The sequence below is a fragment of the Protopterus annectens genome, chromosome 1.part1, assembly GCF_019279795.1.
Source record: "Protopterus annectens isolate FY-2018-M chromosome 1.part1, PAN1.0, whole genome shotgun sequence".
Taxonomy (NCBI): domain Eukaryota; kingdom Metazoa; phylum Chordata; order Ceratodontiformes; family Protopteridae; genus Protopterus; species Protopterus annectens.
In genome coordinates this window covers 186767404-186780084 of record NC_056726.1, presented here as the reverse complement: position 1 = coordinate 186780084, position 12681 = coordinate 186767404, and the positions used below count along the sequence as shown (strand labels likewise).

The following is a 12681-nucleotide window of genomic DNA, read 5'->3' as shown; positions in this document are numbered from 1 at the left end:
CTCAAATCTAGAGGTCAGGGGAGGAGGATTCAAGGTCAGATCAGCAGAAATTCTTGATAAGTGAGCTTTAACTAGAGAATATGTATCCCAGCATGGAGCAGATCACACAAACAAGAACCAACTACGGGAACCTCTGCAGACATTCTGGAATAAAAAACACGCCCTTTCTCAGCAGGGAGCACAGCTTGAAATGTGCCCTGGGTCAATAGAGAATGAAGCACCTCTGAGAGCAGAGGAAGCTGTTCTCAAGAAAGTTGATGGATGCCCAAAAAGCGAAGAAGAGATTTCCAAACCAAGAAATACCTCTGGCAGGCAACTGACAGAAAAGTCTGCTGTAATCCTTAACCAATTGGGAAGGGTCAGGGAAAGATGAAGAGACAAGGATGTTTGGCAGAGGAAAAAGAGAAGCAGATTGTCAAATGGAACCAGACTTGTCCTGAAAAGGAGGTTTCTGGGAATTGGGGACCTGTGTAGACTTGGCAAGAGGCACACAACTAGTACCCTTTTTATGCTTGGGTGGAGGGCTATACTGCCTGCGCATAAAAAAAAAAAAAAAAAAAAAACATTTGGAAGGGTAATTCCTCTGAAGCTTTGGAACAGGAGAACAAAAAATATGTTTAATCTCCTGCAAGGCTTTGCTCTTATCCTGGAGAGATTTAAAAAGTTCAGCAGCAGAGTAATGCCTCATGACAGAATCAAATGCAGCAGCCCTGGAAGAGGCATCAACTACACCATAACTGCATTTAATAGAGTGGTGAAAACTTGAGAGGTAGAAATCAGCAAGGTAAAGGCCGAAGTCTTACCCTCAGAATCAGGAAGATCAGAAATCATCTGAAAAGAGGTCTAAAACATACCTGGTCATAAAAGATAGGGTAGCAGCAGTATAAACCGTTTTGCCCAGCCTCTCCACAGTCTTACTTTCTTTATCTGAAGGAAGCAGCTTGGTAGAGGGCAACAGCTTATAGGGTTTGTCAGAAGAGATAGACACCAAAAAAGGATCAGCAGAAGGGTGTTTATACAGAAATTTACAATCAAGCACCCTGTAAAATCTGTTAGGTTTCTTAGGAGCCGAGGGCTGAGAATCAGGGGATGCAGAAGTTACTGAAAAGGTATCTAGGATGGCATAGTGAATTGGAGGAATAGCAGAAAGCTTTGGAAATTTCATCTGGAGGAGTACATACCTCTCCTGGATATCAAAAACTTGAGAGCAACCACACAAAGAATTGCATCATACAGGAAATAAGTTTCTTCAAAGCAGAATCTGGACTAATAGAATCCTCTTCCTCTGAACCATGGTCTTACTTTTCCCACAAATTCTGATCCTCATCAGAAGAATCTAGCTCCCTAGGTAATTTAAGAGGAGTGGAAGACCAGAGTGTCGCAGGCACAGAGACCCCTTGAAGGGGCTTTAAAGCCATTAAAGCATTTAACAACCCCTAAGCAAATTCTTGCCATTCCGGTTGGCGATCCTTAACTGCAGGGGAAATTTTCTTGATTTTCTGTTTCTTTTTCTGCAGGACGTCTGACCAAAAAAGCTTGTGAGGGTGGACCCTTGTTGACGCTCAATAAGCATAGTAGTGATCTCCTCCCTCAGTAAGATAATGTGGAACCTCAATTCAGTCCCTTGGATATAATAATTTTCCCTTTCTGTACTAACTGAAACCAACAATAAAAGATAAAGAAAAATACCAACGGGGCACTTATCTGAAAAAATTGCTCAATAACCTGTACTGAAGAAAGACATTCATACTGCTGTTCAAGGATGACATTCAGATTGACAGCAAAGTTGTATGTAAGTGTGTGCATCCATGTGTCACCTTTAGGCCCTACGTCTTGTGTAGGGAGCATGTGTGTAGCATACATCGCCTGTAAATACTAAAGCCTTTGGTGTACTGATCAGATATCTAGCTATCCTTGGCAGGAGATCCCTTACATAAGGAATACTGCAACAGTGATATGGAAGAACATCACAGTTTTCCAAGTCAAGAACCTCAAATCAGTCAGACCTGGTTTAAATGGAAGACATACGAGCTTTCCAAGCACAAAGTTGAGATGCCAATGAGGAGCCACCTGTTTTACAGGTAGATATGTACACATCAATGGAAGCAAGCAACACAAACAATATATCCAGAGCAAGCAGTTTATTTTAGGCGCTTTTGTTGGCCTTAAGCCTCAGACTTGATCAGAAACACCATTAAAACACCTTGACATATTTATATACCCTTCATGTCACATGGTCACATAACCACTCCCCTTCATTAATGAATTAAAATTACTAAAGTAGAAACTATGTGATATTGTACAATGTTCTGTAAAACCTCCCTACTAATAAAACAGCATTTTATTAACAAATTAAAAGTGAAAATGAATAAATATGACAATAAATAACCGGAATAAATTAATGAATAAACGAATATATAAATACATACATTTAGTTGATTTACCACTAGACTTAGCTTGTGCAATAAAGCCTTAATAAATAAAACTGTACAAAATTAGATGTAGAAAACTCTTACACATGACCATAAATTAATACATAAAATTCATGTGCCTAGGTCGAACACTGAACAACCCATCTTAAATAATGATAGTACAGTAATACTAAGTGAGCTATTTTATATTGGTAATAACATTGAACTGTAAAAAATACTATAAAGGTGGTCACACATGAAACTTGGATTTTAGTTTCAAAAGACTAGAAATAGACATGGTCTCATTGAGACCGGGGGTGTCCGTTGCATTAACCCGGAGTGGCCATACTAACTCCCTATATTCCAGAAACACATCTTTCGGCCCACCCCTCATGTCTTTATCAACAATCTGTTCCAAACCAGAAAATCTAAAAAAAAGTGACCTCTGCATTCAAACACATGCCTAGCCAAAGCATTACTCAGATTCACTTTACGTATATCATACATGTGTTGATATATCCACTTATTAAAAGCATTTTAGTTTTTCCAATGTAGAACCTATCGCATTGCTGACAGATTGCTATGTACACCAAACATCTGGTCAAACAGTTAAACTTTTGTCTTAGTTTTACTTCCCCATACCCCTCAATGTGAACAGAATCTGTTTCCATAATATGGCAGCATTGTGGGCATTGCCCACATTTTCTCATGTGCCCTCTCATACCCTCAATAAAATATTCTTAATGTTAGAATTTCTTCTGTACACCACCAATGTCTTATGTCCCATTTTTTCTGTGTGTTCCTCATCATTCATTAAAATACACCAATCGTTATTAATAATCTCCTTAATGTCTTTAAACAAAGGGCTAAATGTTAAAGTCATGGCCCGGTTAAAACCCCTTTACATTACTTTAGGGTCCTGATTAATAGCAACACTCTCTTTATTGTGTATAACTGTGGCTTGAACGTTAATTCCCAATAAAGGGACAAAGTGCCCATCCATTCTTTTTTTGATGCCCTCCTGTAATATTAGGCAGCCGGTACTATAAATTTGGTTTGGCGCCTTTTTCTGTGTTTGCTTGCTGAAAAGCTTTGCTTTTTTAGTTTAAAACGCCAGTTCTTTAAAGTTTTAAATTAAACTGCTGCTAAGGTGGCTTTTGGACTTGTCTTCATCTTTTAAGCATGGCTACTGAGGTGCTCCACCAGTCCGTCTAGCTAATATTTTGGAACTAACTCTCCAGAGAGACACGGATATATATGCCTGCCTTACGGTTATTATTAAAAAAAAAACTGCGATGAAGACATGGAATTAAACTACAAGCAGGATTTACTTCTGTTTGGTTTTCCTTGAGGGATATGCTGCTGCAGACGAGGTTTGCTCTACTGTTATAGGAGCAAAGACAATTCCTGCCAGCCAACGCCGCTTCAGGCAATTCCTCATCAAGCAGTTTTCGTTCACCAGTACCACCCACATATACAACAACACAAGAGAGACAGCGAGACTTTACCGACTTACAGGGACACAGCAGAAGTCACCAACACTCTACAACCACGATTGGCACTAAGGCGGCCACATCGGCCACAGACGGATACACAATTTTACCAGTATAGATTCTTTTATGGCAAAACTTAAAACGCGAAACTAAGAACTCTTCAGTATGTGTTAGGTAAGTAACCAGACGACTTGGCATCTGGTCAAGATAATAAGAATCTAGATACTGGTACAAAAAAAAATCCAGAGGAGGAGGAAGCTACAACTTCCACTACTTATTCTAGAGAAGTAGTAGAAATAAGATTGCTCTCCTTAGGTTACAACTTTGTCCCATCAAAGGAACAATAAAAGCTTTTAACGTAACAACAGAACAATTGCAAGCCTTAAAAACCAACAGGAAGCATCTGTCAAGTGAGATGAACACTAACATTCACAGGACTAAGGGATATTTTAGGGACCTCTTTTGAGGACGGGGATTGAGATTTTGAGACCTTGTATATATTATATTGCTCGACTCATGGAGTTTTTAGAGAACATTAATAATGTACCTTTTTTTGAGTGAACTCAACCGCCGTTGATTTATATACTCTATACCCTCACTTGAGGCTATAAAACAAGATAAGGTTTTATACAAGATACCTTTGATATCTTCTTTATCCTGCTTAAAGGTAAGAGAAGATGCACACTTTTTAGTGGAATATTTTAATAGCACCACAACATTCTTAGGTTTACTTTCAAATTTGACTATCCTTAGATAGATTATTTGGATCAAGTTAAGGGAAGGATACAATGAACAACAAGTTTACTTCATTAATAAGAGCAGTTAGAATCTGTAGTGAACTTAAGAGTTTTGAGAAAGAATGCTTGACACTCAAAAATTTTTTTCTTAGATAGGGGCCTACCCTCTTCCAATTATTGATGAAGTGATCTTGGATAAAAAGAATCTTATTTTGGATAAGGGACCTGCTACAGCTACTCAGTTGGATTCTCTAAACAAGGGGACAAACTTAGATACTTTACCGCTATAACATCTGAAGAACCTTATAAAATTGGTACTTTATCACCAGCATCATTTCTTAGTTTTTACTTGTGGGACATGCAACTGGTGTCATGTGTTGCTGGGGGAGAGCATTCATTTAGAAATAGCAAATATTGGATAAACATAAACAGTAAACAATTTAAAATAATGTAATATATGTATTTGCCCTTTGTGTCTGCTGTCTTTCCCGTCTTTCTTGGAAGAAAGACGACAGGAACGATAGGGATATATATATATATATAATGCAATGCAATAAGGAACATTAATTGCTTACTTTATGACATGTTTCTTCAATTCAGGACACAGCTTTGGGTGGATTGGGATTGATTGTTAATGGGGAAAGAGGTCCTATTTCTTTTCTTTTAGATTTTATCAGAATTTATATGGCAAAATAAATTGATATGCATTCAATATATTTTATTTAAATTTCTTAATAGATTTTTTATATTAAATATATTACTTTTTTATATTAAAAAATTATTTTTTATATTAAAAATATAATTATTGTTTAATAATAATTTTTTTATTACATGCATTTGTTACTTTTTTTTTAGTAACATGAGGATGTCAAATGTCTTTCTTAAAACTTGCCTCTGGAAGAAGCTACTCTGTTTTAGTAGCGAAAACGCTGTCTTTTAAAGTTTAACATTAAACTGCGTTAAGGCTTTGGCTTTTTGGACTTTGTTGCACTCTTTTTGTGGGCCTCCTGTAATATAGGGTCAATGAATGAGTCTGGGTACCACCTTCTTGACAACATAGACTTCAATGTCCCAATTTCATCTGTAAATTGTTTAAAATCACTCACCATCCTTGCTAACCTCACAGCCTGTCCCTTCAACAGTTATTTTTCTGCTAGTTACCAGAGAAGAAACAAGATTTAAAGTGTTAAAAGTACAAAGCAACCCTTTGGCAAATCCCAGCACATATTTCCTGTTGACAACTAAATCAAGAGAAAAGACCATTTTAACTTTTGCTTTCTCTTCCTGGGAGAGAGAGACTTAAGTCAGGGGCACTAACCTGGGAAACGAGCACCCTAGCTCGACTATGTCATAAGATACCATCCACTTGTTCTCATGAGACTGACAATATTGTGTCTACCTTGTCCAGTGAAGACAACTTTACAGCCACAGAGAACATGTATCTTAGTCCTTAATGGCTTCCCGAGGAGCTACACCAGAGGGACCGAGAGACTATTATGAGCAGCCCAAGAACCAGTTCTGGCCACAACAGTCCCCCCCATAGACAGCTGAGGCAGTGAGGGAGCTGGCTTGATACCCAAAGACTCCTGGCAAACTTTCTTCTTGCGGAGAGAATGAAGAATTGAAAAAGCTGATGCTTGCTCTAAGATTAAGCTGAAAAACGGACTTGAAAAGCAGGTAAGTAGACCCTGAGAGAGTCGGTAAACTCTTGATAAAACAAGATAAGGTTTGAGATAATCTTAATGACAGTTCCCAAAAGTACCAAATCCTGCCCTACTCATTCTACATAAAGATGCAGAGACACATAGATAAAAAGTTCAAATATGCATTATTTTAGTAAAAACACCAGAACAGTAATTATAACCCACAAAAATACATTTTCTGGTACAAATAAATATTAACTATTACAAAATAAAACAAACAGCAGTTAGGGCATGTGGAAGGTGACCCAAAGTTTTGAAAGCTAGGCAATAGTTATATCCTTTGCAGTTTAGGTTACTAAAACAGTGATCTAATGCCGAACTTCAAAGTCATGCAGCCAGTTTTGATAGTTTAGATGGAGGACACAACAGTTCGTGTGGTGCTTGTGGGAGAGACATTCCTGCCAATGGTTGCAGAACTGAGGGGTCAAGCACAAATTGCACCCATTACAAAAACACAGAGGGTGCTGGTGGGCAGGCTAGGGAAGGGAATGTAGGAGAAAAGCACTCCTGAAGCAGTATAAAGTTTTCCCAGGTGCCTCGATCACCTCACTGGCCTAGAACATAGGTCAGACATAGTCCAAAAGGAAGCTAACTAGGTCTGATGCACTCAACAGATGAGGAAAGGCCATGGGAATAGCAGTCAGTCAGCTGCAGAGAGACGAAAAATGTGCAAAAATAAATTACAGTCAAAGTTCTTAACAATAACAAGAAGACAAAGCTCTACAAACGAAGTAGAAAAAAAATTCACAGTAAGACCTTATCACAGCACTGGGGGTTTCATGCATATTAATCCATAAGCATCCAATTACTCAAAGCAGTATAAAAGAAAAGAAGATGGCAGTGATGCCTCTTCTCCTTTACAATAAATATCCCACTGATATCCAGTGTCTGGAGAGGCTGGACTGTGTGGAAAGATCCAAAATGTCTATAAGCCAAACTGGATGGTTAAACATCCACCTGCAATGCAATTTCAACATTTTATGCATACTGTGGCAGCAGTTCTTGATGATGAAAACAGAGTATTATGGATACTGGCATATACTTGACTGCTCTGTCTTTTGATACAACTACTGAAGGTCAAGGCATGAAAAGAAAAAAAAGTCACTTGTTTTTCCTCATAAGTTACAAGCAGAAAATGGTGAGAAAGCATTTCAGAACCAGACTACCACCAAATCAAGCAAGAACACACAGGTCCTGCTGCTAACATGAAGTGACTCCTGCACAACTGAAAAAATGGAAATACAGCATGCTGTGGAAAGGGAACATATGTGGTATATATGATGGCCTGCAACTGGATAGGATCATAGCATATTGCAAAACGTTTATCCTTCACGATAAACTAGAAATAAAACAGCAGCTTAAATAAGCATTTCTGTAACTCAAAAGACAGTCATATATGCTTTTCCATAAGTGCTTTTCATATTTACATTTTTATATATGCCATAATGAGCTGTGCAAAGCTAATGATGGCCAAGTTCTGAAAGGTATACTAGCAGGCAGGTAAAAAAAATAAAATAAAATACCTTTGGATATTGCAGGAACTGTAGGAAGTATTGGATTTCTTTAACCCATGTCCTGCATCAGGAGGTACTCGAGAGTGAACAGAAATATTAACATCAGGTGTTACATGAGGCATACGAACACTGCTTATCTGGTCAGTCTATCAGAAAAAAAAAATGTCAAAAGAACTGAAATTGCTAGAGGAAGGAAGTACACAGAGCCAGAAAAATATAAGCAAAAAGTGTTACTTGCCCTACTGGCTGTGCTTTTGGGCATCATTAAGGGTTTATGGTCACGTGGTATCACATCAGGCTCTTCTGCAGAGTCATTTTTCTGGTCAGCACTGAAAAAAAAAAATTTTTTTTTTTTTGGTAAGATTTCATTAATAATCACAGTTTGGGATAGTGAACAGATTCTAATACAACCCAAAAATTGTAAATCAGATTACCCCAGTGAAAAGGCAGTCATGTGCACAGGAAGCTCTGAAGAACTATCACTGTTATCTTGGTTCTTGGGGATTTTAAATCCATTGTCTGGCACAGCATCCCGTGTCTCATGTACTGATGGAACTACAAGTAAAGCAAAACAAAGTAATATTTCAGAGAACAGCTTGCATATCTACAAAACCTGATCGCATTCTTCAACTTTAATAATGCTGCAACAAATCATTCAAACACTACAAACATAGTCATCATCACCCCCTTGTTTCCCATTTTCATATGGATTTGGAGTGTCGCATCATTAGTCAATGTGTCCAAATCACCACTGATGCAACTTGGTTGAAGACCAGGGTTACAAAGATCATCATTTCAACTGTGGTGAAACGTGTATGACAAGCTACTACCACTGACAACGCACTCTGATGTCTGCATCTGTTTCTTAATATAAAAGTTTTTACAGTCTGAAGATTAGTTGTGTAAAGTCTTACTATAACCATACATGTCCTTCTCTTCCATGTTGCAGTATTATTACTGTGGGATCCTCCACCTCAGGCGACCTAAACATGCAGCTCCTATGCAAAAGCTTAAGCCTGGTTGCTGCCAGTTGCATGGGACATCACACACAAGGTCATAAACCACAGGCCTTAAATGTGAAGTTTGCATGCACAGACCTCAGAACTGATTGCCCAGTTGGACAACAGTCTAAGGAATACAAGAAAGATGCCATCTATACAGGGTAAATATAATGAAGGGGGTAGGGTGGGTGGGAAGGAATACTGCAAAATGGAAGAAAAGGACATCTATGGTTATGGTAATATTTTACACAGCTAATCTATGTCCTTCTATTCCCATGTTGGAGTATTCTTACTATGGGAGAGTGCCACAGCTCAAGAAAAGGAAAGGGTGCTGAAGAAGTTGTAGTTTCCAGCAATCCATACAAGATTGCCCTTGCAAATCCTGCCCTGCCTCTGGAGACATGGTCCAATTTATAAGGTTTGGAAAAGGTATGCACAGAGGACCCACATGGCTGCCTCAAGGAAGGTGGTTGTGTCCAGGGCCTTTGAGGAAGGCTCCAGAAGAGGCAACAGCTCTTGCAGAATGTGCCTTAACATTGTAATAAGTCTTTGCCATGGTAACAGTAGCAGAAGGAAACAGTTTTTCGTATCTAGGAGGATATAATTTGTTTGGATACTGCCTTGCCCAGGGCCCTGGGGTGGAAGGACAGAAAGAGCTGATTGGACTTTCTAATGGCTTTGGTTTTGTCCAGACAGAACCTTAATTGTCTTTGGACATCAAGGAAATGGAGTACTCTCTCACTGTCATTCTGAGGAGAGGGAAAAAGGTGCTAAATGAATAGACTGATTGAGGGACATCTCTGACAACTATGGGCATGAAGGCAGGATTGGTGCAAAGGGTCACCCGATCTTTGTGGAAGATTGTGTAGGGTGTGGATGTCATGAGTGCTTGCAGTTCGGAAATCCTCCTGGCTGAAGAAAGGGCTACTAATAGGACAGTTTTCCATGTGCACATCAGCAGACATGCAGAGCTTGCTGGTTTCAAAGGGTACAGCTGTGAGTTTCTCTAATACATAGCAAGTTCCAACGGGGTAGAATAGGTTTCTTTGGTGGGCTGACTTGGAGAACCCCTTTCAAAAACAGTGACATCCAACCTGGAAAGAAGAGGTGGATCCAAAGGGAAGCAGGCAGAAATAGCAGGTAAGTGGGCCTTCACAGAAGAATATGAAAGCTCCAATTTTATGAGCTCACACTCACAGGCTAGGACTAGTGGAACATCCACTTGGAAGGGGTCCCTCTGCTTCTGGAGACACCATTTGGAGAGCCTTCTCCATTTGGAAACATAGGATCTCCTGGTAGTGGGTTTCCTGGCCTCCTGCAGTATGGAGAGCATGTCCTCTGAGTAACGGTGTCTGAAGGGAATCAAGAGTTTCTCAATCAGAGGGAGAAAGCAGAGCATCTCCAGGTATGGATGAATGAGAGATCCCTTCTGCTGTGTGAGCAGGTCCACCTTGTGAGGCAACTTGTGGTGATTGCCCTTGGCAAGAGATTGAAGAAGGGGGAACCAATGCTGCCTTGGCCAATAGGGAATTTCCAGCAAGATTCTTGGCTTGTCCCTCTAGATTTTTTAGAAGGACTTTCTAAATGAGTGGGAAGGGAGGGAAGGTATAAAGGAACACTCCCTTCCATGAGGTGGAGAAAGCATCCACTCTCCAGGCTAGTGAGGAGGGATCCCTAGAACAGAAAAGCTGCAACTGTTTGTTCTGGGGGGAGGCAAATAGATCTATTTGTGGCATGCCCCACACTGCAACTGTCTGTTCTGGGGGGAGGCAAATAGATCTATTTGTGGCATGCCCCACTGGTGAACAATGTCTAGGAACACATCTCTGTGTAACATCCACTTGTGATGCAGAGAGAAGGATCTACTAAGGGCATCCGTCTGATGGTTATCCTGGAATGTAAAGTAAACCGCCTGCAGAGTGATGTTGCGCTGAGAGGCTAGCTCCCATGCCTGCACTGCTAGCCTGCAAAGTAGGTTAAGACCTGCTCTCCCCGCTCCCCGTTTATTGTCTGTAAAGATTTGGAAGGGACCTGGCTGCATAAGAGGGAGAAAGGTCTGTAGGGCTAGATGGAGCTCAGCCATCTCCCTTATGTTGATATCTTTTTTTCTGTAGGGAGGACTCCCATAGGGCCTGCACCTTGAGGCCAATCACAGTTGCTCCCCACCCTATATCTGAGACATCTGTGTGCATGCATTGTACTGGGTTAGTGGGTTTCAGCGATAGGCCTGGGTTCTTGTGTACTTGCTGAATCCACCACCTCAACTCTGTCTTCACAGACATTTTGAGGTACCACTGGAGCTTCCTCGTGTGCAGCCTGGCGAGGGGTAGCATAGGGATTGTAGCTGCCAGGAGGCCTAGGAAACACAAGAACTGCCTGGCCGAGATGTGGATGACCAGGAGGAGTTCATGGAAGTGGTTGACTAGGGAGGTTACTTTGTCCTGAGAAAGGAAAGCCTTCTTCAAAGTCTGTTCTTATCCTGCAGCCCAGGAATGTTTTGTCTTGGGCTGAGGCGAGGGATGATTTTGCCAGGTTGAGGGTGAACCCCAAGCTCTGGAGCAGGAACATATTGAATAGTAAAAGTGTTTCTTGAGAATGCTTTCCTCTTCTGCTAGGATGAGGAGGTTGTCTAGGTAGTGGTAGATTTGAATGCCTTTTATTTTGCAGTAGGCTACTGCTGAGGCTAGGCATTTTGTGAAGACCCTTGGTGCAGCAGATAAAACCAAAGGACAAGACAGTAAATTGACAGTGTGAAGGGGGTCCAGCAAAACGCAAATACTTTCTGTAGTTTAGATGGATGGGTATGTGGAGGTATGCCTCCAAGTCCAAAGGGACCATGAATGCCTTGGGTGGCAACAGTGGAAGAAGGCTTTGCAGTGATAACATTCTGAAGGAAGGGACCGTCAGAAAAAGGTTTAGGAAGGACAAATCTAGGACGGGCCTCCAAGGGCCATCCTTATTTGGCACTAGAAGAGCCGGGAGTAGAACCCCCCCCCCCTTCTTGGCCTGAGAGAACACTTTTTATGGTCCCCCTGGGTGAGTAGCTCTTGGATGACCTGAGGGATTAGGTGTAGCTGGCTTTTGGGTGGGAAGGGGATGCCTCGTGGAAGGGGCCTTTCCTGCCAGGGCATGAAGTACCCTTTTTCCACTATTGCCAATACCCAGCTGTCTGAAGTGACTTTTTTCAAGAGGGGTAGGCAGTGAGAGATGTGGGACGAGAGGGGGAAGTGGTTGAGGCAGTCACGCATTATTGCTTCAGTCTTGAAAGGTCTGCCTGGTGGAAAGTTGAGGAAAGGCTGCCCTTGGGGAGGGTGCCTTTCTAGATCCTTTTCTGTGCCTAGAGGAGGAAAAAGTGGATGTAGCTGGAACCTTTCTTGCAAAGGTGGTTTTGCCAGGGTAGTTTCTGTAAAATTTGGGGACCAGAGAGACCAGTAAATATTTCAGGTCCTGAAACTCCATGCTTTTTTCCTGGAGGCTTTTGAACAGTTCGACAGACTGTTTGCCAAATGGGAATTTTGTCAAGTGGTGCATATAAAATTTTGGTTTTAAAGTCCTCAGGAAGGGGCTGAAGCCTAAGCCAGGAATACCTGCGCAGTACAGAGACTGAAGCTGCAGACCTAGCAGAGGCCTCAGCCGTATCATAGCTGCACTTTACAGACTGTCTGGCAACCTGTGATGCTAAGGACAGCTTAGATGCTGCCTGAGATATGTTAGGGGACTCAGGCATGGAGGAAAGTAAGGAGGATGCCTGAGAAACCAAGTCTAGGGCAGATCTGACCATGTGGGCCTGATAACTGATCACCCTGAAAGTCAGTGTGGAAG

At 41.1% G+C, this 12681-nt stretch overlaps 1 protein-coding gene across 1 annotated transcript in view; it reads right to left on the bottom strand.

The window, feature by feature from the left end:
• The window catches only part of TTK (TTK protein kinase), a gene marked incomplete at its 5' end in the record, with an annotated part of 1887454 nt that overhangs the window by 1291637 nt on the left and 583136 nt on the right, over positions 1 to 12681 (bottom strand). Inside the window, 3 exon segments of the mRNA XM_044074056.1 lie at positions 7868 to 8004; positions 8097 to 8187; positions 8293 to 8413. Of these exon segments, the coding sequence (XP_043929991.1) occupies positions 7868 to 8004; positions 8097 to 8187; positions 8293 to 8413 (349 nt within the window).